The sequence below is a fragment of the Tetrao urogallus genome (assembly GCF_951394365.1).
Source record: "Tetrao urogallus genome assembly, chromosome: 4".
NCBI classification, from domain to species: Eukaryota; Metazoa; Chordata; class Aves; order Galliformes; family Phasianidae; genus Tetrao; species Tetrao urogallus.
Genome location: NC_136817.1, coordinates 15,673,599 through 15,697,551, shown reverse-complemented (window position 1 = coordinate 15,697,551; position 23,953 = coordinate 15,673,599). Strand labels below are relative to the sequence as shown.

The following is a 23,953-nucleotide window of genomic DNA, read 5'->3' as shown; positions in this document are numbered from 1 at the left end:
GTCTTTTATGTGGCCTTAAAGCAGAATTGGGTGTTTTTCTTTCCTCCCTACCTACTAGTATTTATTTCCAAGCCATCAAATAAATATTTTTTGTACTTTTTCTTCTTAAATCTGAATGCAGCTAACACTACATTTCTTTCATTGACAGGTTAGCTCTTCCTGTGCAGCAAACTACTGCTGTTAGCCTGCCCATTGGACCCGCTGCCCTGCAAGAAAGCTCCCAGGAGAAGCTGACAGCGAGCCCCATCTCTGACACAGTCCATGGGGACTGTACCACATCCCCTGGGACCTGCCAAGCTCTCCTTGGTCACTGCTCCTGAGGATAAGGACCACCTGGGAGACCTGCCACCTGCTAAGGAGCAGCCTAAGGCTCATACTGCAGAGAGGACCAGCAATGGCTTCCCCTGCACAACACTTGGTTCTGCGGCCTCTTGCGCCTGTGACCTGAAGCATACTGACACTCAGAGGCTTGAGGATGACAGCGTTCTTCCCAGGCTGTCCAGCCAGGCTGCAGAGGGCCCTCAGGCAGCGGTAGAGCCAACCCCGGTGGCAGTGGGCTGCTCAGCAGGGTGTGGGCCTGACATGATGCCGGCCCCACAGAGCTCCCAGCAGTTCATGCAGGGTGGCCAGATGAAGGTTGCTACCCTGGTGCAGGTGGAAGACTCTGCTGTGAAGGTTCAGAGGGCTGATGAGCAGCCAATGCTCCAGGTAACCCAGTGTTCTTCCCCAAGCAGCCCAGCTGGGGGTAATGAGTCCAATCCTGCTTCTCAGGCAAGTCTTCTGCAAAGAGGGGAAACAGGTGGGAAAGCAGAAGAAGCCAGTGCTCAGTCTGCCTCTCCAGCAAACGACACAACCACTGATCCTGGGAGAGACCTGCAGGAGGCTGTGGATGCAAAAAGTAGGGCTGCAGGCACTGAGCAGCTGCATCCTACTGATCAAACTGAGACAGAGCAGAGCAGCCAGTTGCCAGCCCAGCTCAGCCGTGAGGGGACACATCCTGTACGTGATGCCAGCGTTGAGCCAGGGAACTTGGCCCCAACCCATCTGTCCAAATTCAGAGAAACGGGTACAATGACAGTTCAGTCAGAATGCAGCACTTTAACTCAGGAAGCAGCAAGCAGGACATGGAGAGATGCTGAGGTTCAGGCCGTGGCTACTGTGGAGAGCAAATCAGCCTCCACCAGCCCCAGCATCCTTGCTGCCTTCTTAAAAGGGAATCCTCCTCCTGAGGATAAGGAAGAACTGCACATCATTTACAGAGGCAGTGGGGGACTGAGCCAATCTAAGCTTGTTGACAGCTTCTCTTCACAACAGAAATCTCCGTGTTCTCCTGGTATTGTGCTGAAATCAACCGTTGGTATGGCTGTGGCTGCTACAGCCCAAAGCCAGCCTGCTGAGCTGCCTGGAATCTCACCTCATGCGGTGTCCCCAGCTTCAGCAGACAATGCAGAGCCCACCCTCCCCTTGTCCTTAGCAGCTGCCACCTCCCAAGGCATGCCTGTGGATGCAACAAATGGTAAGGGCAATGCTGCACTGCCAACGGATGCTGCAGCCCTGCCAAAGTCAGTGCCCGCCGAGCAGCTCACCATTCACCCTCATCATCGGCCTGCAGCTGGTGAAGAAAATACTGCTTCTGCTGCCGCAACTGAGAACAAGGTACAGTGTCTTGTCCACGAAGCAGGAAGCAGCAAGTTACCTTCGCTCTGTCACACACAGGGTGAAACCAAGCAGAATGAAGAAGCCCTGAGCAGCTCTGAGCAATGTCAGGGTGCAAGTAAAGTGGAGGCGATTCCTCAATCTGCAGCAAAATCAAAGGAGAAAAACTCAATGGTGCTGGATACCCAGGGAGTGGTAAACACAAGCTCTGAGCCCATCAGCAGAAAGACTCACACAGGAGAGGCAGGTGGGGAGCAGCAGAGCAGAGGCCAAGGAGAGGCAAGGCAGGCTGCAGGGGCCAGCGGGCTGCAGGTGGGAGTGACAGCTGTGCCAGGCTGCAGCTCTGGACCTGTCAGCCCTCACCCAGAAGCCTCGGCAGCTCCCCAGCAGCAGGGCCTTCAGGCCAAGGAGACTAGGCCTGAGATTCATGCCACAACTCATCCTTCTTCAGCTCAGTCCTTGCCAAACCATGGGGAAAGCAAGAAGCAGCCCACCCCAGCCATGGAGGCGAAAGTGCAGGTGAAACAATCCAAGCACATCAGGGATGTTGTCTGGGATGAGCAAGGCATGACATGGGAGGTCTATGGTGCTTCCCTCGATCCTGAGTCCCTGGGAATCGCTATCCAGAACCACTTACAGAGACAGATACGAGAACATGAGAAACTGATCCGGGCTCAGAACAGTCAGAACCGGAAATCCATTTCCTCGGATACATCCTCAAATAAGAAACTGAAAGGGAGGCAGCATAACGTATTCCAGTCCATGCTGCAGAATTTTAGGCGTCCCAATTGCTGTGTCCGACCCGCTCCGTCATCTGTGTTAGACTGAAGCGGTCCACAGGGGTGGGTAGATGTCTGCAGTGGTAGCGAGAATCCCTCCCCCTGAGTCTCGAGTCCTGCTGTTCAGTTGTGTCATTGGGGTTGCAAGGCAGCAACAGTGGAAATTATTCCCCTTTGTTTTCTGAGTAGACACTCTTTCCATCACACCTTCATCACCGCCATAGCTGGTGCATTTCCACATGGCGCCCCATCCCAATCACTGTCAGATAAGAGCTAGGCACTTAGCAAAAGCACAAAGACCTTGCTGCAGGGAATGCAGCAACTTCTGATAAACCTAGAAGCTGAGAGATTATCAGGATGATTGTCAGAAATTATTGGTATACATCACAAGGTCTTACACAAAGGAAAACGCTGGGGCGAGCTGGATGAGGTGAAACTAAGGTTAGCAGCTGTAGACACCTAGAGTAGAGCAACACAACCTTCCTCATGTTTAAGTTGGCTACACTGAGGCATGTCCATGAGAAGGTTATAGATGCTGATCACTGGGCAGACGTACTGTTGATGCAGTGGGGCTCAGATTAGGTGAGCCTGAGAGAGCTGGTTCTTTTCCCAATGAAGTGGAGAACCAAGGAAAGAAAGAAGACCGGGGCTGAAGGATTCTCTCTGGGAGAAGAAGTTGAGTAAATGGGATTTTGATGAGGGGACGAGAGAGGTGTGAGTGTGCTTGCAAGCAGGCGTTGCCTTCGTGTTGGGCTAGACAAGAGAGCGCATACAGTGAGATTTCCTGGCATGCCAGGTGCCAGCCCAGCAGCCACATCTCACTCTCAGCCTCCAGCAGTTCGGAACACTGTTCCTATAAAGCACTTTTTAAAGTGGTGTGGGTCTTTTTGCTCTCTTCAGAGATGCGTAGTAATATGTTAGAGTAGGAGCAGGCTGAGCCTAGGTTCGTGAGCCCAAGTGTTCAGTGTGTTATGCTGCTCTGATTATTTTTCCTTGTAAGTTCTTATCTGAATCTTTTTTTTTTTTTTTTTTATTGTGATGCTTTTCTTGCTGCCTTTCACAAACTTGATACCATTTATTTAGCCTGTGCTTTCCTTGTTTTGGCTAATTCTCTCTATATTATAAACCCTTATAGATAACTTGAAATGTTTACTTTATAGAAGTACTGAAATCTTGAGACAATTTTTAGTGTATTTCTAATATTAGAGAACTTGTAGAACCTGCTAATAAGAGGTAGCTTAGTGACTGTTTCTCCAGGAGTGTGGTATATAATAATGTCTCAAATGAACATTTTCACATTTCTCAGCTTAATATTTTAGCCAGGGAAATCTGTTTCCCACCAGCTTTTTATTCTGTCCACTAGAGATCAGGGGAGCTGGGGAACTCCTTCAGTTTGTAGAAAATATAGTTTTCATTTCTGCAAAGCACTGGGGATTTGGATATTGTAATCCTGTAGAGTACTACAATTAAATAGGAGTTATTTTTTATTCCATTCAGGATTTTTCACAAATCACGATGATAATTTATTTGTCTGTAGTACTGTGCATCAGACTTACTCTGTAGATCTTACATATGTTAGTATCCTTTCTTATTTTTTTGTCTATGAAGTAGCCCTGAAGTGGTCATCTTTTATTTAGAAGACTAGATTTTCTGAGCGTATTCAACTGCCAAGACTTCAAAGCAGCTGTTGAGGCACCTTTTCCCCAACTATGGGGTAAAACACTGTAAGGTTTTATAACGGCCAATATTTTAAACTTGCTCAATGAAAGCTGTTGGCTTGGCACTGAATTGACTCCTAATTTTCCTCTGGTCTGTATTTGGGTCTCTGTGGCACCTCCTCATTCCATTTCTGTGCATTATTTCATCTCCCATTTGACGCTGAATTGTTGAATCTGAAATGCAACATTAGAGTGTCTTCCCACATCCAGTAGGAGGAAAGTCTTCTGTCTTTTTGTTAGTACTGCTGTTCGCATCACCTTCTTGGCAGTGTCTGAGATGTGAGTTTCATGTGAGATTTTGTGTGGGATTAATAGCAGCAGCGTCATTAGGCAAGGTTAGTTGATGAGTTCAGTGTCTCTTACCATGTTGTGTCTGTGTCAGGCTCAGATTCACAGAGTTTTTGGCAGTGTTTGCTGTTCTCCTGTCCAGGCCCAAGGCTTTGTGTGGCTTCTTACACTTTCACCTTCTGCCTGCTCCCTTTAAGCTGCTACCTGTCCTGTTCTCCTGTGAAACCGTGTCCCTTGACTGAGCTCACATCCCTTCCCATTACAGCACTGTGATCTGACACGCTCTGAACTGTCCCTGTGCAAATGTTCTCTTCTAGAGAATAAACGGCTATCATGCACTCACCAAATTCCATGAACTTTATCCCTTAGCTCAAGCACTCCAAAATGTTTCTAGAATGTGGGTATGAGTGATTTTACTGAGGCTGAACTGAGCTTAGCAATGTGTGAGCACTGGAGTTAACGCTTCTTCAGCAAGAATCTCTGGATCTCTGGATACACTGCAGCTGCTTCCAGCCAGGAGTCTTCACCAGTCGCTCCACCCCTTTTCCCTACCCAGCAACCTTTCTTCCAGGAAAATTTCACCAATACAGACATACAGCATAGCGTTGCTGGGTAGATAACCAAGTGGATGCATCTAAACAACTGCATGGGCATAGCTGGAAAAAGCGTGATGGTCAGCCAAGCATTGTGCTTTTGCACTCTGTGAAAATACTTGTGCACAGACAAATGCAAAATGTCAGCAATGCAGAGCTCCTGCAGGCGTGCATTTGAAGCCAAGCAATAATGTGCCAAGACAAACACACAAAAAATGAATCGATAATCACCAGCGCATCTCATGTAAAATATTTTGTGCTTCTCCTTTGCCCTCCTAGGGCAGACTGTAGACAACCTGGTAGCTTAACACTGGCAATTTATGGTTTCTTGTGCTTATTATATCTAGATGATGCTGTGAACCCTCAGATGGATGATGTATGTTTATCGGAAGGAAAACAAAACCATGTTTTGGGTAGCAATTAGCAAATTCGTGTGTGAGTGGTCTTTTAGCAGCCAAGAAAGACTGTTCTTGGTGTCGTTTCAGCGTCAAAAGTAAAAATGTGCTTGGAGTAGTATATGGCAGAGTGTTTGGGGGGATGATCCATGTGCCTTCATCCTGCTCATCTTCCCTGCGCTGTGACTCAGCATCGCAGAGCTTTGGTTGAATAGTTAACAACCAAGGAAATCCATTTGGGATAATTAAAAAAGGGTATAAAGCAAAAATTACTTTGTCATTCCCAAGAATGAATCTGTATAGGGAAAAAAAAAAACAGAGGAACTGTGTTGCAACCTGACCAGTTAAAGTAACTCTTAAATTCAGTTTGTTGGAAGATGAGACAAGGGAAACAAGTTAATTGTCAGGAAACATCTCTGTCAGAGCTTCTGGAGAGACTGATGTGGCCAGAGCCAAGACCAGAACAGTTATTGAGAATGCAGTGTTTACTTCTATGTTTCAGTGTTTCCAATACAAAAGCTGAATTGAAGGAGAACCCTGTTGCAGGCAGTTTGCAGCCTGGCGTGGAGTTCAGTTGAGGCCATGATGACTCCCACTGTCTGTGCACTTGGTTGATGTCTGCTGGCTTCACGTTGGCTTGGGCACAAGTGTCAAAGTCTTGCTTCATTTCTGTTGACTTGGTCCTCCTGACCTCTGCTGGCTTAGAAAAAACAGAGTGAGGAAAGATCTGGAGACAGGGAGGAAAATACCTGTCTTCCCCATTTCAGAGGTAGGAAACCTTCCTTGAAACAGTTAAGAAGGAATTACTGAGAAAAGTGAGGAAGAAAAGACCAAATGAAAACTAAAGCATAGCTGATGTGTGTTCTTCATGGAGATATTTCTGTGTCCTTAGAGCCAATGTTTTGCTTAATTTTTGCAGTTATCCCCACTTGTTCATTCTGAGCTCTCATGTTTTTATGTTCTAAGTGTCCCATGGCTATTAGGAAAATGAATTTTTCCAAAAGCTGTATATTTTGCTAATGTGTATAGATGTATGCAAATATGATTCAATAAAACTGATCTTATAAAGTAACTGGTGATACCAGTAGGTGAACAAGCTCCATTTAGCACCACTACTACCATGTAAGAGCTTGGAAAATGCACTGTTTGGAGAAATACCTTGAAGGGATTCAGAAGAAGGAAATATGTGGTCTAAAGATAATGCTGGCTTTTATCTTGAGTGTCATGACTGCTTTGAAGTGTTACAGTTAGAAACGGAAATGCAAATAAAAATCAGTGTTGAAGTTGATGGAAAATTCCTTTTGGACATTTGGTGGGATTTACCATATCAGTGTTTTACTACTTAGCAAAGTTTTTATAAATGTAAAAATATAAAACTAAAAATCTTGCTAGTTTGTTAGGCTGATTCTTCATTGTCTTGTTCCGTATCTCTTCCTTTACACCTTTTAAAAATGAATGCAGAAGGTTACCAAGGCAGAGTAAGCCTTTCGCAGTCATCTTATAGAGATGACAGCTCTGAATGTGAGATAAGTGTTCATCAAGCTCCAAGGTCTAGAGCAATATAGAGCCTCTTGCAGTCAGTGTTTCAGTTCCATCATTTAGAAAGGTAAGGGCTATATTCTGAAAGAAACCCTCCTGTCCCTTTTTTTTTTTTCCTTTTTGTTTTAGTAGCATCTCAGCCTTTGTTCATTTATTTTTTTAGAGGTTTTTTTTGTTGTTATTTTTTTCGTCTGGTTGATGCTTGTGTAAGTGGTCACTGTTTTCAAAGTTGTCTCAAATGGATGCACTTACATTCCTATCCAAATGCTGCACACTACAAGTATCTCCAGAATCACAGGGTGCTGCAGTCACCAGTGGGCTTGAAGATCAAGTCCTGTACATTCGAATGTTCTGAAATGTTCTCATAGGGGCCTAAATTTCAATATCCCACCTGAGTTAGTGTAGCTATTTAAAAGAAAGAAGCATAGCAGCTGAATTGATCCAATGTGAAATGAACATAATTCATTTCTTTGAAGCTCCGAGCTATAATAATTGATCTGCTGTGTTCTTTTCTGAGCACCTCTTCTTTCACAGCATTTATAATGTGGATTTTGAATCAAATCTTGGAAATAAAGATTTTGTTATGTGAAACTTATCTTTCATCCTTCAGGATTCTTTAAAGAAGAAATTGATAGATCTCAGCCACGCAGAGAGGAAATATTGTTTTCCTCTAAGAAAGTTTGCTGTAATTGCTGCTTGTATGTGCTCATGTATGTGTGTGTACATGTTTGAAAGAGCTGTACACATATGTAGGGCTCATGCATTATACATACTCTAAGGTTTTTTTTCCCTTTGACCTTTCTAATTGAATGCTGGAGGCTCAACATTTTCCACAAATTTAAGGCAAATTTAGATCACTCTGCAATAGTGAGTAGAAATGAGGGTTTTATCTGGTCTCTATAAGTAAATTCCCAGGGCTCTAGCTAACAAAAGTCAATTAGCCAAACTCCATGTTGAGACTGTCAACAAAAAGCACGGTGCCTAGGTGTGCAGGGATGCACACTGACTTCAGAGTCAGAGCTTTGAGGAAACCGATGCTTCTGTATACAAATGGGTTTGTTCACAAAGGCTGTGGGTGACAGCAGGCATCTGAGCTCACTGGAGACAGAATTGTATGAACTGAGTTGCTTTGAGATTTTCCTAAGTTTCTGCTTAGAGTGTTAACCTCTGGCGTAGAAATAAATGACAGTTGTTCCAGCAAAGTCTCCAGCAGTTGTATGCTGCAAAATACAAGTCTGTCAGATACTTCTTAGCAACATCACATGAATAGTTTCAAGTACTTTAAACCCAGGTTTGGATGCTGCCGTGAGAAGTTTCAGTAATGGGGAAAAAAAGTCCGAGTGTTTCTGGTATATAAAATCAAGTCTCAGGTCTGAAGTTAAGGTCTCAGTAGCACACTGGAAAGGGATGGGAGCTTGTATACAGAGCTGAAGGGAGAGAAGATGAGTGAACTCTGAATTCCTGGCTGTTGCAAGCACCATAAAAAGGATGATTGTAAATCAGTCAGCAAAAGAAGAAAAACAGTTTTGTGTTTCTAATGATGACTAATATTATTGTGGCTTTATTATTTTTATGGTTATACTGACTGAACGTGATGTACTGTACAAAGTAAAGCTAGTTCTAGGCTTCCAGATGTACCATAGCATTTATTTGAGACATACCAACAGAAGTCTGCATGTGAAGAAGTCGTACAATGATATAAAGCAATGTTACTCGCCTGATTGACTTCCTTAGGAATTTAATGTTTGCTGTTTTACATTTTCTGGTTTCCATGCTGAGTACAATAAAGCGAACACTGTCTTAATTATTCTGGGTCTCTGTTTGTAGGCTGGCATATGGAAAGAAAGGACATCCCCCACATCCACGGTGGATACACACACCGAGTGGTGTGAGGTGCCAGGAGCATCAGCATCAGAATAACTTGAACCCTCTTCTGCACCTAAGGGAAACAGAAGTTTTATCTCAAGGTATGAAATAGTGTAAGATAACTGACAATGGCAGCAAAGGTTTTTGATCCAATCATATTACAGGTGCAGTATTCCCATGTGCCTGTCTACTGCTAGAGGACACGACTACTGTACCCAGACTTAATCTTTCCTATGGCTATAACTTGGGGAATATGGAAAATCACTTCCTGCCATCCTACCTTGCCACAATCAGGGAAGTGAAAGGAGAGAAATAGATCTTGGGGAAGTATGGTTACATAGTGAGTCTTCTGCATGGCAAATTGGGGCTCTCTATCCAAAGTTGGAGCTGTCTTCCCCAAAATAATGATTAGTTGTTTTGTTAAATGTGCTTCTGAACTCATTGTTTTTGTACTTGTACTTGGCTGTGAGGGTTCCAACTACTTCAGCTAATTGCCCTGTGCGGGGTATTTTATTAATGAGCCTTGCTGGATTCCTTCTCATATGGCTCAGGTTCCTGCATGCCAGTGACTGCCAAAGATTATTCCTGACCACTACCTGCCAGGAGCATGGTGTTTCCCTGCAGTGGCTGGATTCATCATCTGCATGCTGCATCTGGCAGGCTGCCTTAGGAGGCAGGAAAACCTCTGAGAGTTTCCTGCTTCATCCTTGTAGTCTTACTGCAGCAAGTAAAAGTCTTTGAGATCCTCTACACAGCAGAAAACAGACAGTGCTCAGTTCTGTGAAAGAAAAAGAGCTAGCATCTCATCAAACCCATCATCACCACTGCACGGTTTCTGTCTGATTTTGTACCGTGCAACAAATTTGTCTCAGTGAGGTAGTGCCTGCTAGCTTCTGGTTCATACATAAATTGATTTCCTGAGGGGGTCAGATTTCTGACTGGCAGCATGAGATCCCAGGATATCTGCTCAGCTTCTTTAACCAGACTAGGAAACAGCCACATCTTTGGGGATTCAAACTCTATCAATAACACTGTGTGGTAAGTAGTAGAATTGTGAGTGTAAACCTTAATACTTCTTCATTGAATTTCAGATTGCTCCTCTGAGAACCACAAATCACTAGTTTCACAAGCCAATATTTTAAAATGTAGGCACTTAAATCTGCAACCGAGTATTTAGGTAAATACAGTCTCATTTGTGAAAAATGTTGGAGTGCTCTTTTCTGCTGTCGAGGTCAGGCCATGAAGATCTATGGATGCTTGATACTTCTGCAAAAAAAGCCACTGTTATTTAGACATCTATTAGCCAGCGTGGTAGTAGGTATGTAGCAGTAGGCAGCAATGACTAGTAATGGCAAAGTGCATGTTTGGATGGACAGAAAGTTGCCAGAGCAAATCAGGAAACGTTAATGTACACACCATTGCTGCTCATAGTTCAGCAGTGTTTGTACAAGGCAGGGTCCAGCTGTATGGCGGAGCACCGTGTTCATAATGCATTGTTCTTTGCCCTTAGCATTGTCAAACTAGGTGGAACCAGCAGCCTGAGAGCGTGGTTGCCAGACTGCAAAGGAATTTGCCTTTGCTCTTGCATCTCCATGATGAATTAACTTGAAAAAATAATAATTTAAAAGATGTTTTCTAATAGCCTGCAGTGGACTGCAGCACAAGGAAGGCATTTGGGTCATTCATGGTGAGGTACTGCCTTAATTCCAATAATTCTATTTATTTCTTTTCCTAATTAGAAACTTGCTCATGACAATGCTCTTTCTCTAAATCCACTTATATAACATCAGAAAGGCATGAACAGCTAAGGACATATTTATCATAGACCAGTGGACAATACTCTGGTAATTAGAGTGCAGACACTGAGCACCCACACTTTCCTCAGCTCTTGTTATAAAATGGCTGCACAGATACAGCTGCAAGTCAAACACACCTTGGCACCTGCATGGGGCTGGGACTGCAGGGCTGAGTCAGGTCAGGTTCAGGAAGGAGAAGAGATGAAGTCTGCCCAGGAAGCATCAGAGGTGAGGCTGTTCAGTAAGTTGTTCCTTCTGTGATTAAGGAAATGCTCATGTTTCTCCTCTCCCATTCATGTCTCTTCTTTTTTTAAGGAGAGTTACTGGGCTATTAATTAATAAGACAGATTGCTTAGGTTAGCAAGTTTTAAAGTAAGGAAGGAGCCTCTGTGCAGATTCTGGACCTGTGCTCTGAGTTACTACTCATCCTCCTGGAAAACCTAGGCTCCATTAGGTTATGGGTGCTTTGAGCAGAGCCTACTGAGCAGGCTTCTCTCTTGTTCCCTGGCTCTGTAAGACCAGCTGAGAAGGAATGAGGAATTCATGGTCGAGTTGCATCCAAATATCTCCCAGTGTGACCATTACATCTTGATGTCTAACAGTTCTTGAAGGGACAAATGCTGAGTAGGACAGCTAAGTGCTACACCACAGTTGTAAGCAAAACTTTAAGAGCGCTACCAACTAACTGAAGTGAATGTAAATTCAGTATAGCTCCAGTTTTGACTAATGTGAAGTATTCTTTGTTATGAATTTACTGTCATGGCATGCTTATATACTTCTCTGCTGGGAAATTTTTCCTGGCATTGACCCTAGCTTCCCTGTTGCCCTGCTTATGGCATAGCTTTCTACACCTCCTCTCTCACTTATCTTAAGTAGCACTTTTTCTCCCTTCCCAACCTCACCCGTTTCTCCAGCTAGATTCAGCTGATGTTTTCACTTACTGAGAGAAAATCTATCCGTGGGGGGAGGATTAGAACTAGATGGTCTCTAAAGTCTTCTCCAGCCCAAACCATTCTGTGATTCTGCAGTTGAAGTCTCCCTCTACTGGCACACTCCTCTTCTGTACTCATCCAAGCTCGTCTAGAGGCACATTGCTGCTTGCCGATGGTCTGCACTGATCATACACTCTTCTACCAATTGTAAAGTATCCAATGCCAGCTCCAGAAGAGCTGTCATACTTATTTAACTTGTTCTACAAGTTTTGTTTGAATAAATTATTTTGATCTTTCAGTCCTGTGTCTTATTTCCTTAAAAGGCCCTATGCTTAAAAAGAAAAAGAAAAAAAGAAATTCAATTGTATTTCCAGATGTTAAGAGGAAAAATGTGTTTTATTCCTGTGTTTCTATCATAAATGCAGCATACTTAGCAAAACAAATGTAGTTGGGAAGAAAACCACAGAGCTTTAGTTTTGATACTAAACAGAAAAGTCTGCAGGAAAAGAAGCTGGCTGGTCTTAAATACTTCTTTTCCTGAGTGCTCTACATTTTTCAGGAAAATGAATTCACCATTGTTAAGTTGGTTCAGTTTGATTTTCAAAAATCAAGTTATTGACATGCTTTCCAAAGTACTGTAACACAGAGATGAAAGTGAGCAACAGCTCATTAACAGGAACATCCCCACTTAGACAAAATAACATCTGAGAAGGTTTTCTATAAAACTGTTTTCTAACCAGCAGTTTTGTCAAGTTGGATCTCCCCCAGGGGGAACAGCGAAAAAGGCGGCTCCCACCTTCCCAAACCCCAGGTGCGCTTGTACTATACATTAAGCTGAGGAGGTAGCAAAGGCTTTGCAGGGAAGGGGAGAAAAGTCAACAGTTTAAGGCTTCACCTGGTGAAGTAAGAAAGGTTTTCTGCCATGTAATTAAGGCTAATGCAAGAAACATTGTGAACTGATCCTCTGATAAATGGACACAGCTGTGGCTTGCTTGTGTTCCTACAACAAGAAGTGTGGTGGGGGAGTTGTCTTTTGAAGCTGTATTTAAGGCTGCTGTGCTTTAAGACAAAAGGCCCTGCCAGTAAGAGGGCAGAAGTGCATGTAGTGAAACATATAAATGGAGGAAGAGGTAAGTGGGGTGTTTGTTTGTTTTCATCTGGATAACAGGAATGCTCATCTAAAGGATAGATTTGGACAGTGATTGTATTCAATTGGAAAGTGGGAGCCTAGAGAAGGTTGATGTTGATGTAGTGAGCTGCAGGAAGGTGTGGGTGTAAGAGTGGAAAAGGGCCCCTCACAGGAGAGGTGGAAAGGTGTTCTGTGATGGTAGGAGAAAACTGTTTAAAGAAATCTGTGCCAAGTGAGACATTGGGTCTCGCCTGTGTAGCAACTGTATCTAAGGTTGGATGAAAGGACTGTGGATCCTGAAGGGTGGGGAACTTGTAGAGACTGGTGTGAAAGGAAGGTCTCAGAGATAGATAGGATGTTGTCCTATCTGGAAGTCCTTGTATTTTTGATGTATAGTAGGGAAGAAGTGAAGTTTATGGGGGAGGCCTTGATTCTTTAAGAAAATTGAGTTATTTGAGATGCTGGGCTTGGTTTGTGGCTCTTACTTTGTGGAGCAAGAATGAATAGGGGGAGAGCCATAGGAAAGGATAAAAGGAGCCAAAGCTGCAGCATATTCCTGTGCCCCCACCAGCCAGGGGAGCTCAGGGAGAGCAAAGAGGCGTTATTGGGATTAACAGAAGAACGCACAAAGTCCTTTAGAGCAAGGAGAAACCTAGAGGTCTTGTTGCTTTTCTCTCTTTCTCTTGTGAAGACATACAGAAAAATAATATGAAGTTCTTGGTAGATGGCTTACTGTAAGCCTGCATTGATTTTAGTGGGGGAAAACTGTGTTGACTCTGTTTTGATAGATAAAAATAGTAGATATCTATTGAGTGGGTAACATCCCAGAGTATTAGAGAAATGCAAAGCAAAAGCATTTACATGTGTAGTGGATATCGTCAGCAGACTTTTTGTATGCGTTAGGAGTCTAGTAAAGGAATGAAACATGCTTTGGTAATTTGGACATTCTTCGCATGCTATATGGGATTGCCATCTTTCTTAAATAAGATATCTTTTAAATGGAGCTGAACTCGTGAATTCTCTGTCTTTAGCTGTCATCTTTGCTTTGTCTGGGTTGTTTGCTGGGGACAAAATGCTGCCTGAGGCATACTGAGCACATGTATATTTTAGTGTCACACTAATGCACTGCACACAAACACTGTAACAGCTCTAGCAGGCAGTGCTAGCTGTGGTATCACGATGTTCTTTCTTGCTTATGGACCATGTACCTTTGTCATGAGGGACCTGATGTGGTGAATCTGGCCTAGCAGTCTCTGTTCTTGTTTGGGGGAGAAGTCAGGTGTTTCTCTTCAAGCTGCATAGGTTAACTTGAAATTGTGCTTTCACAGTAACTGATTCAGCTACATGCTTTAAATCTGCAAGCAGTTCCAAATCACATATTGCAGTGCAAATCAATATCACATTGAAGAATCAACTTTAAATGCCCAAAAAGCTATTTCTAATAACCACATGCAGAGCTTGGTCCTCCCCTACTGTTGGCTATAGCATAGCATAGGAGACTTTCTAAGAGTGAGTCACTTTTTTTTTTCCCAAGCAAATCTTTTTCTCCTTCCTAACTTTCAGTGAGCTGTCAAATCTTAATAGAAACTGAGAGGAAACAGCTGGTAGCGGCAAAACTCTTGCACTGAAAGCTAGTGGTCTCCTGTGGGGAGAGTTCCCCACTTTATGCCTATACAGCCTTGCAGCACATGATTACCAAGTTCACCTTCTTCTTGATCAAACCATTTCTGCAAAATGACTGACTAAACTGTACTCACAGCCCAGGGGAATCAGAGGTGGCACATAATATGCAATGTGTGTTACAAGTGGCAGATCAGTACAAGCTTGTAAATGTGCTTTCAATCACGTGAATACCTGCTGCCATGGCTTGTTGCTGGCATACTGAATGGCTGAACTCCCCCTTTCTCCCAAGATGGCTTTTGTGATGAATTTTGCAAGTGGATCCCTTTATTGTAAGGAAACCACTGAATACCAAAGGAAAGGATCAGCCAAGCATGACTTAGCTTGTAGCGATACAGTGCTTGAATACAGCTGCTTGCAGTAAGTTGGGCAAATGTAGGTCTGTATCTCACTGTGGTAACATCCAAACCCCCAGAAGAGCTCCCTTTTCCTGCTGTTCTAGCAAGGGAGTGGTCAGTCTCTGACCATGGCCTTTCCTAAGGATGTTCCTTAAACTGACAGCAAAATGGCTAATTTGGCAACTGCAGCGATAATTTCAGTTCTTATATACTAAGACACCTTTTTTATTACAGGCTATCCCAAAGCCATTGGACAACAGGGAATCTGGTGGCACTGCTGAGTGTGTAGGTTTTAACTTGTCATACTGGGCTTCTAAATTCTGGCCTTAGAGTCTCTGAAATGCTCCTTAAGCCTCTGCAACATTTAGAGACCTTCCTTCTGTGTCACTTAGGAAATATCTGCACCCTCTGTTACTTTGTGTCTAAGGGAGTATTTCTCTCTGTGATGCTCATGCTGAGCTAGAAGCTGAAGTTGCGCTGCAGTCACACTGCATGACATCTTCCACCTTCTCTACTGATCCCAAGCATTTTAACCCTGTTGTCTTCACCGTGTGAAGTGTTTGTATATGGTTATAGTGTTCTTACAGCCTCTCAGCTGTTGATCAGCTTGTGGCATGGATGCAGTGTGATCCAGAGAACCAGAGTGAGGCAATGCTGGCTGGCAAACATCAAATACTGTCAGTGTCTGGAAATGCAGTCCAAGTGAATCACCTGGGAGTGTTGCAGGCAAGCTCTGGCCTTGTCAGCTGGATGCAGAAATTAGCTAACAGGTTTCTCTGACATATATGAGGTAGGCATTTCTGTGGGTGACCAACATGTTTCCTTCTGGTGATAGAGCCTGCAAAATACTTGTGTTTTCTATGTGTCAAGGGACATAGCCTTGCAGAAAACAGTTACTTCTAGAAGCTGGGCTCATTCAGCACTCACTCAGCTGGAAGGAAAGTGCTGCAGACCTGGTCCCTAGTAAATGGAGGAGGCAGCTCTTGCATCTGTTTGCCAAGATAAGCAGGGAATCTCTGTTAATTAAAAGTATTAAATGATGCTGCATTCTGTAACAGTTTGTAAGTCACTGCCTGTCTGTAAATCTGTCCAGAAGTTGGTCTCTTCCAGCCAAATTTGCAGTAGCGTTACTAATTGGTATGACACAAGCTTGTCTGTGGAATCTCTCTCTCTTTGATGGTGTTGTGTAGGGACACATTACAGTATGGCCTCTTATAAGAGTGAACAAAGCACTCGCCCCAGCTTTCTCCTGCCCCAGCCAGGTGGGGTGTCATGTTCTAGCTGTCTTCTCCTGTGTGATTTGTAGAGAGGTCACAGAATGGCTTTAACTTCTCAGCAAGGCTGCTCTCTGGAAGTCTTCTCACTCCTGATGCCCATCAATGAGTGATGGTCAGAATAAAGAAATTCCTGAACGGTGGGAACACCCAGAGGATCTCTGTCACAAGCACAGAGCAAAATTGCTCAGTGGAGAGATTATTGCCAGGAAACTAAATGAAGTGTTTTAGTTTCCTTCTGAATGCCAAAGAGGTTCTGCTTTCTGCAGTTACCTATTCCCCAGCATCCTATCTGGCTTTTAGTTCAGCCAGCCCCTGCACTGCAATCACTAGCGCTCCAAGCATTGCAGTTGATTCAGATGACTTCCCTGGAATTTAATGAGAGTGAAGCATACTGAGAATAATAATAGACATCTTGCTCCTCCTGCAGTGCATTGCTTCTGCATACAGGGACAGGGACTCTGGTTTATGTAGCTTGCACTGAAGAGGCATAGTAGGGACTGGCTGCTGTTGCTTTTGAAATTAAGAACAGCATAGTTGTTAAACATGCATGAAAAAATATCACCTCTCTTCATGTTCTTATTGATGGGCTGTCCACAAATGCATTTGTAGCTTCTCATGTTGGTGTTCTGCTGGCTGAAGATTTGTGTCAGCATGAACCCCCAAGGGCCAGATGATCAGCTGCTGTGAATGAACCCTGCATTATTGACTGCAGCAAAGCCATCACTCATTGTAGAGTGGCTGATGAACTGATTCTGAGTAACTCCACGCACTGTGCATCTACAACCTGAATCTGAATTGCACAGCTGCAGTCCTGTAGATAGTGGCACCAGGCCTTGGTGAAGATACTATGCGTTACACTCTGAAATTAATCTTACTGGAACCTTCACATACCTTCAGTGTTCAGAGTCAGTGGAGCCCATCTTAGTGACTTTTTTTTTTTGACCTTCTGGCCCTGTATGGTTTCAATTTGCTTTTCTATCTCATTTCAGACCTTGAATGCAGACCCAGAAGGGTAGGGAAAACCCCTACAGAGACCACGCAGCACTCAGCATAAAATAGCTCAGCCTCCTTGGGTACCTGAACACAGAGAGAGCATTTGTAAGGAGCTGATGGGGCTGTTAGTGCTCGCTACAGGGACAAACCAGATGGCTGTGTCCTCAATGAAGGATCTCTTCTAAGAATTACTTAGCTGCATGTCATTCTGTTCCCACCCAGGATCAATTGATGGGGTTGCCTGTTTGCTGCAGCTGTTTGAACACCTGGGTACCATCTTCAAAACCATCTCAGGCAGACCCACAGTCAGGGGTTTTGCCTCTCAACTCTGCAATATGCAGGGCCTTAAACTATTACTGCAGTCTTGTGACAGTGGCACGCAGTTCTGTTCCTTCCTCTCTGTTTGGGGAAATACAGTAGACCTGATTGCAGTTGTGGTTAAGGCATGCATGCTTCAGTCTCTGCCAGGAAGCCACAGGCAGCATCTCGTAGCTACAATACAGTGGGTTTCTAACAACACTAGACAGAATGTTTGGCGCCTTGCTGATTTCCAACAAGTGATCTTTAAATCCTGTTTCTATGCATGCATGTTTGGTTAATATTTCAGCTGGCATAGCATGCAGCTGTAGGTAAGCACATTGCACTTCCAGCTGAGCTGGGAGGGCTCCTTGTCTTTGGTAGGTGTTATCAGTGGGTTTATGCACTCCACTATGCTGAACATTAAACAGCAGTGGGTGATTGGAATCCCAAATGGATTCAAGGACCATGACTGCAGGAATGGTAAAATCCCAGCCAACCCAGAACTCGTGGAATATGCTGCTTGAGCTGGATGCAATAAGTCTACGGGTTAACCCTAACGTCATCCTTACTTCCCTCCTTGCCTTCCCATGCAGAAGCACTTCTACACATCATTTAAATGAGGAAGCATCCTTCAGCTTTTCCAAAGTCTTCCCATCAATTTCCACATCTGGCTCTAAGAAGGACTGTAAAACCGAACCTGGCCCTAATGCTGAGGTGTGCTCTGTAATCTGTTGATCCAAAGAGATGCACCAAACTGTGCACAGGACAGTGAGCATGTGCTTGTGTGGTGCTCTCATTGAAACCCCTGTTTTGTTAATTTCATCAAAACTGTTTTATTTCCCAGAAACACTGTGCTTAAGAGGTTATTTTCCAAAAAGAATATAAAAGATGTAGAAATCAAAGAAATGTGGGTATTGATTAATCAATTAGTACTTCTGAAATGGTGTTTGTTAGCTGCTTGCTAGTATGTTAGCATCAAAAGACGATTTTAAAGGCATCGTCATCACCTTAGAATTTGAAGGTCATGCAGTGGCATTGTATTCAGCAATGTTTTTATAAATTTTATTACTTTGATTTGAACTGGGCCATACATTTTTGCAATAGGATCTCTTGCGTGAAGCAAGATGATGGAAGTTTTCTTCTTTTACTGGAAGAAGAGGCATGATTCATCTACTGAACACAAAAACTTCCAGCCAGCCTATCCAGAAATGTATGAATATTTAGTGAGTGTTTAAAAACTCCTAATTCTAGCCAGACAAATGAGTTATGGAAACAAGATCTACAACCTGCTAACATCTTCTAGAAGTGTGCCCTCCTGGCACTTAAGTTTTGTCTCCCTCCCTGAGAATATGAGCTGTGTTCTTTCAGCAGCGTTTTGAAGCAACTTTTTTCACTTCATTAAATGCTGTCACTGTTTTCATGCATATTCTAAGTGCTTTACTTCACCTCTTCCTATTTGTGCTGCCACGAAGGCACTGGCTCCAGTGGGCTGTGTAAACACATTCATTTCTCATTTTCAAACATTTGCATTTAAAATTTTGAAGCGATTAATTCAAAATCTCCACAAAGTTTTCAAGGCTTTTCTCCCTCCATTTGTGTTGCCTGTTTTTCGGATGACTACGAAACCTGACAGCAGTTCTGTCAGGTCAGTGTTATCCAGATCTGGTATTTGGCACCTTGGCTTGGCTGTGGAAGAGATACAAACTACTGTGATGTATGGTTTAATGATCAGGTACTCAGGAGCAAAAATCTTAACCAAAGACCTCTAATAGGAAGAGAGTCAGTACCTGTGTAGAGATCAGCTTGGTGGCTGAGTAAAAAGGGTGTCCAGTGGATATGTAAAATTATTCCTATATTATTTTTCCAGTGAATTGCTTTGTGACAGTACTGTCCACACCAAATAGGTGAACTATGACCAGAAAAATATTACATCTCCATGATAATGTATAGGAACTATTTATCTCTGTTTTCTAACTTTTGTGCCTCTACAATTTTGATAAGTGATCCAGAAACCCAGGATCAGGAGGAGGCAAAATGTTGTAGCAGCAGTGTCCCTGGATATTTCCAATGCAGTCAAGTGACGTCTCATGTTTTGCAGATGGATGACATACATACTCTGTGATATTTCTCTAAGTTCTCCTTTATTTAATGCAACAAATCCAATTCCTGCTCATCTTTCTGTAGAAACAAGTAGCTGAAATTGATGTAAGAACCTTTCAAAACGATTTCTGCACTGTGCAGAAATTTAGTTGGTTTCCTACCATTAGCTGTGGTGGCACTATGTTCATTTAGAACCTGGAAGGTTGAAGTGTTCAGACTGCTTAATTGTGGCATTTAGCTTTAGAAAACAGACTTTACCTTTCTGGACTGACTCCACTAATGTCTATTGCATAAAACCCAGCCTCTATCTAGTCATACTCATCTGTCATTCAGCTTTTGCTCCACGATGTTGGTAGGGCTAGGCTATAAAGCTCTTGATAAGAAAGTTAATTTACAAGTGTTGTGATTCGACTGGGGCTCAGCCTAGCCCTTTCTGTGCTCAGGTTTGTTTCTATCACTGGTAACTCAGAGGGGAAAGAATAATGGGAGTTGTCTCCAATCTTCACATCTCTTTTTGAACTAAGCAGTGGGGACAGTGTTCACAAATACAAATATCCTCTTAAATAAAACCTGGCTTAAAATGCAAATCGGATTTTGGACATTTTCCAACTCAGGATATCCTGTGATTTTGTAATTCTATGGATATTGTTGTATTGTCTGTACAGTTCTTGGGCATTACCACAGCAAAGCATATGAATTATACCCTTGTTGTCAGTAACATTAATCCAAAGTAACATCATCCAAAGTTAAGCATGTATGTAAAATGTTGGAGAAATAGGTCTTTAATTTCCATCACTGTGAAAATGCTTGCAACACAATCTGCTGCTATTTAAATCTTCTCAGACATGTACAGAGCACAAAATTGTATGCATTCAAAGATGAATTTAAAGACCTAAGTGTTTGGGTTATTTATTTTTTTTTTTTAAGATTTTGCTAGCTAGATTTGCTGCTAGCAAAGGAAAATGATAGAAAATGAAGGAATAGCTGGGAGTGGTGGTTTTAAGAACTGGGTGTTGGACCAAACTAGTCATCTTTTGCTTGTTACGCTGTTGACAAAGCTGAATGTGTCTGGTTTTGAATGTTTTTGGAAAAGGGCTGTATGAAGTCTGAAGAACTGAAGTTAGAAGACAGAAGACTTAAAATACACAGACAAACTTATTTCAGCTCTGAGCAACTCTTTCCCTCAGATAAGTGTTGCTTTTTTGGACATTTTTAGCTGGAGAAAAAGGAGGTTTTGTTTTATGGGGCCTCCCATGTCTTTCTCTAAGCCTGTCAGTACAAAGCATGTTGCTGAGTGCCTTCATGCTTTGCATGCCTGTTTCAGGGCCCTTGGGGACAATTTCTGTGTATATCTTGGCCCAATCCTTCATTAGCTAGAACACACAGATCCTGATTGTAATGACAACTTTGTACAGGGTAGGAAAGAAGCTTATCTGGTTCCTGTAAATATGACTGCTCTGGGAATCAGAAATGACTGTTTCCAACTTTGATAGTGCTGATATCATTTCACTTCTTGGGGTTGGGTTGGGAGGAGGCTTGCCTTTGTAAATTGTTCCCAGCAAAAACTCCTTCTTATCATAGCCTCTGCCTCACTGGGACCAAAGGCTCTTGCCTAATCTGCTACTTTGGGTGTAATAATAGCCAATTGTTGTAACCAGACCAAGACTACAAGTCTCTTTTCTAAAAAGCAGCAGAGCGACTGCCATGTTCCAATAAAGTAATCACTACTGGCTTTTGAGAACAGCACTTCCCAAGTGATTACAGAGATGATGGCTTAATCTCAAGTTGCTGAGGACTCTCGTGAAAACTAAGAAATTAGTTTCACTTAGATTAGCCCTGCCAGATTCTGATCCAGCTGTTTGCACCCTGCTTACTGCAATTATCCTTGAAATCTCAGTAAGACTTGTAAGACTTGATGTAACAAGGCTCTTTGCTACACAGCATCAGCCTACTGTATTTCTCTGTTTTCTCTCTGGAGCAGATCTGTAGGGATACAGAAAAGTGGCTGCACTAACATTAAACACGACCTGACACAAAAATGCTATTTTAGAATATGTACGAGTGCCCTGATATTCCCTGGCATGAGTAATACATGGAAAACATAAACCATTTAATATAGTCCATCTCAGTATGCTTGCTATTATTTATATATGTATTAATAGTGCTCTTAATAGCACCATCTACTGTCATGAAGACAGTAAGATGCAAGCTCTGCATTGTAACAGCAGAGATGAGGAGAGAAATGAGAAGAAGGCAGCCAACAAGGCTCACTCTGCTCCTCTCCTTCTGGCAGCTGCAGTGCTGGAGCTGCTGCATCCACCTGCATAGGTGATAAAGGTAACCTGGTGGGAGCCAGACAGCAAATTTCTGCCATAGTTTTGTAACCTTATTTTCAAGTTGCCATGGCCCTCCATTCATATTACTTTTATCAAAGCATACCATCCAAACTGGCAATAAATACCAGGAATATTATTTCCTTCAGCACTTGGCCTGTTCTTCTCTGCTTGCCCTTGCCAGTCTTTAAGCCCAATCAGAGTGAGTTTGCAATTTTGATTAAATTTTTCTGGGAGACAATAGGCTGGAGAGGGTTATGGAAAGCTCTAATCAAATCAGAATAATATTTTGGGTATGTTTTACTCATATATTAATGTCATAACTACATTCTAGGTCTGATCATAATAGGAAGAGAGTTAAAAACCTACTCGGGAAGTAAGCAAAGGAGCACATCTAACAACCATGCTTTCTCCCTCATCCTCAGCTTGAAGGCCAATGCCTTACAGTCTTTTTGCAAATCTCTGTGTATGGTGTTTTGGTGAGAGGAACCCCAGAAGTTCTAGGTCTGCAGGGGGGTTGGCAAGGGTGCTCTTGACTCAGGAGTTCCTCATGGTCTGGCTTTATCAAAACCAGCATCACCTTTTTCTTGCCACCAACCTTTTACATCTGCCTCTCTGCTAGATAGTCACAATGTGAATTCTATCCTCTATCCAAGATACAAGCTGTAGATACAACCTTTGTTCAGAGACTAACTAAGCCAGGTAAGGGAATACAGTTGAAGACACATGGATATGCCCTGCGCAAACTAAAATAATGATTAGAGAGCAGCATTGCAGGTCTTATTAGCCATACATGTTTAAAAGCGAGAAAATAACATAGAGCCCAAAGAGCTGCCTGAGTACCAGGGGATGACAAGATCTCAATTCCTGGCAAATAAGTTGATGAGAGTATGATTCAATCTTAATTTCTTTGCCTCCTCAGAAGACCATGAGGCTTTGGACCTCTTTGCTCAGCAGGATCATAATCCCTTCTTTAGTCCATCAAGAGGGAGCTTTACCCCAGAGTGAGTGCTATGAAGATTCCTGCGTGCTCTGGCCCCAGAGCCACCCCTGGTATTTCATCATGGGAAGCAACTGTCTTATTATTCACTTCAAATTTAGTCTCTTGTCAAAAGGAATAAACTCTTTTGTTCCTTTGCTTTGCCTGTTTTTATATTGTTCCAGGACAGGAGCAGTAACATGCAAAGATTCTGTTTTCTTTTGTGGTTTTTTTTTGTTTTTTTTTTAAAGAGGAATTCAATTACTCACGCCGCTATCAGTGTTCACAGAGCCACTGCTCTGACTTGAGGAAATGAAGGAGAAAATAATTATAGGCCAGAAAAAATAAGCAGAAGAGACTGGTATCAACATGGGAATGAGGAGTACCGGGGGGAAAAAGCAGGTATTTCCAGCACAGAAGAGCCAAGGACACTCGTGTGCTGTTTTAGGCATCACAATACATGAGAGACATGAAATTATTGCAGAGCATCCAAAGGAAGGCTGCAAAGATGGTGAGGGACCTGGAGGGCAAGGTGTATTAAGAGTGGCTGTGGGCCCTGAGTTTGTTCAGCCCAGAGCAGAGGAGGCTGAGGCTGCTGGTGGCCGCAGCTCCTCGCAAGAGGAGCAGGGGAACAGCAGTGATCTCTGGTGTCAATGATAGAATCTGAGGGAAAGGCCTGGAGCTGCATCAGGGAGGGTCAGGTTGGGTGTTTGGGAGCAACTCTTCACCAGAGGGGGGCCGAGCACTGGCGCAGGGTAATATGATCAGACTTTAGTCAGGGCCCCAAGCTGCTGGAGTTCAAGGAGTGTTTGGACAATGCTCTCAAACATGGAGCTCAAATTGTGGTGGTCCTGTGTGGAGCTAGGTATTGGACTTTATTGTCCTTGTGGATCCCCTCTGACACAGGAAATTCTGTGACATTGTTTACTTCATTCTATGCGTAAGGACCCAGATTTCTGGAGAGATTGTTTGGTCTTTTTGGAGAGGCAAGTGCATGTGTCTCTTCTTGCACGAGGGCTTTACAAATATCTCTTTCCCCTTCCTCAGACAGCTGTATAAAGCTAATGTACCTAGGGCTACAAGTCCTCTCCAGACTCCAGTAGAAACCAAGTTCAGCTGCAGTGAGTGGTGAGGGCCAGGTTCAGACAAACAAAGATGTTGTCCTCCCACACTCCTCCATCTGAATCTTGTGCGGCAAATAAGTCAGTCTGATGTAATGATCATAGTCAGACACTTTGCAACAAAAATGAAATCTCCTCAAG

The 23,953-nt window shown here is 43.2% G+C and overlaps 1 protein-coding gene across 1 annotated transcript; it reads left to right on the top strand.

Moving 5' to 3' along the window:
- Positions 1-261: 261 nt before the first annotated feature.
- Positions 262-2,484, top strand: GPRIN3 (GPRIN family member 3; the record flags this gene model as incomplete). The annotated part of the gene is made up of 1 exon (XM_079535064.1): positions 262-2,484. One exon carries the CDS (start codon positions 262-264, stop codon positions 2,482-2,484), a length of 2,223 nt encoding a protein of 740 aa, XP_079391190.1.
- Between the last annotated feature and the right edge of the window lie 21,469 nt (positions 2,485-23,953).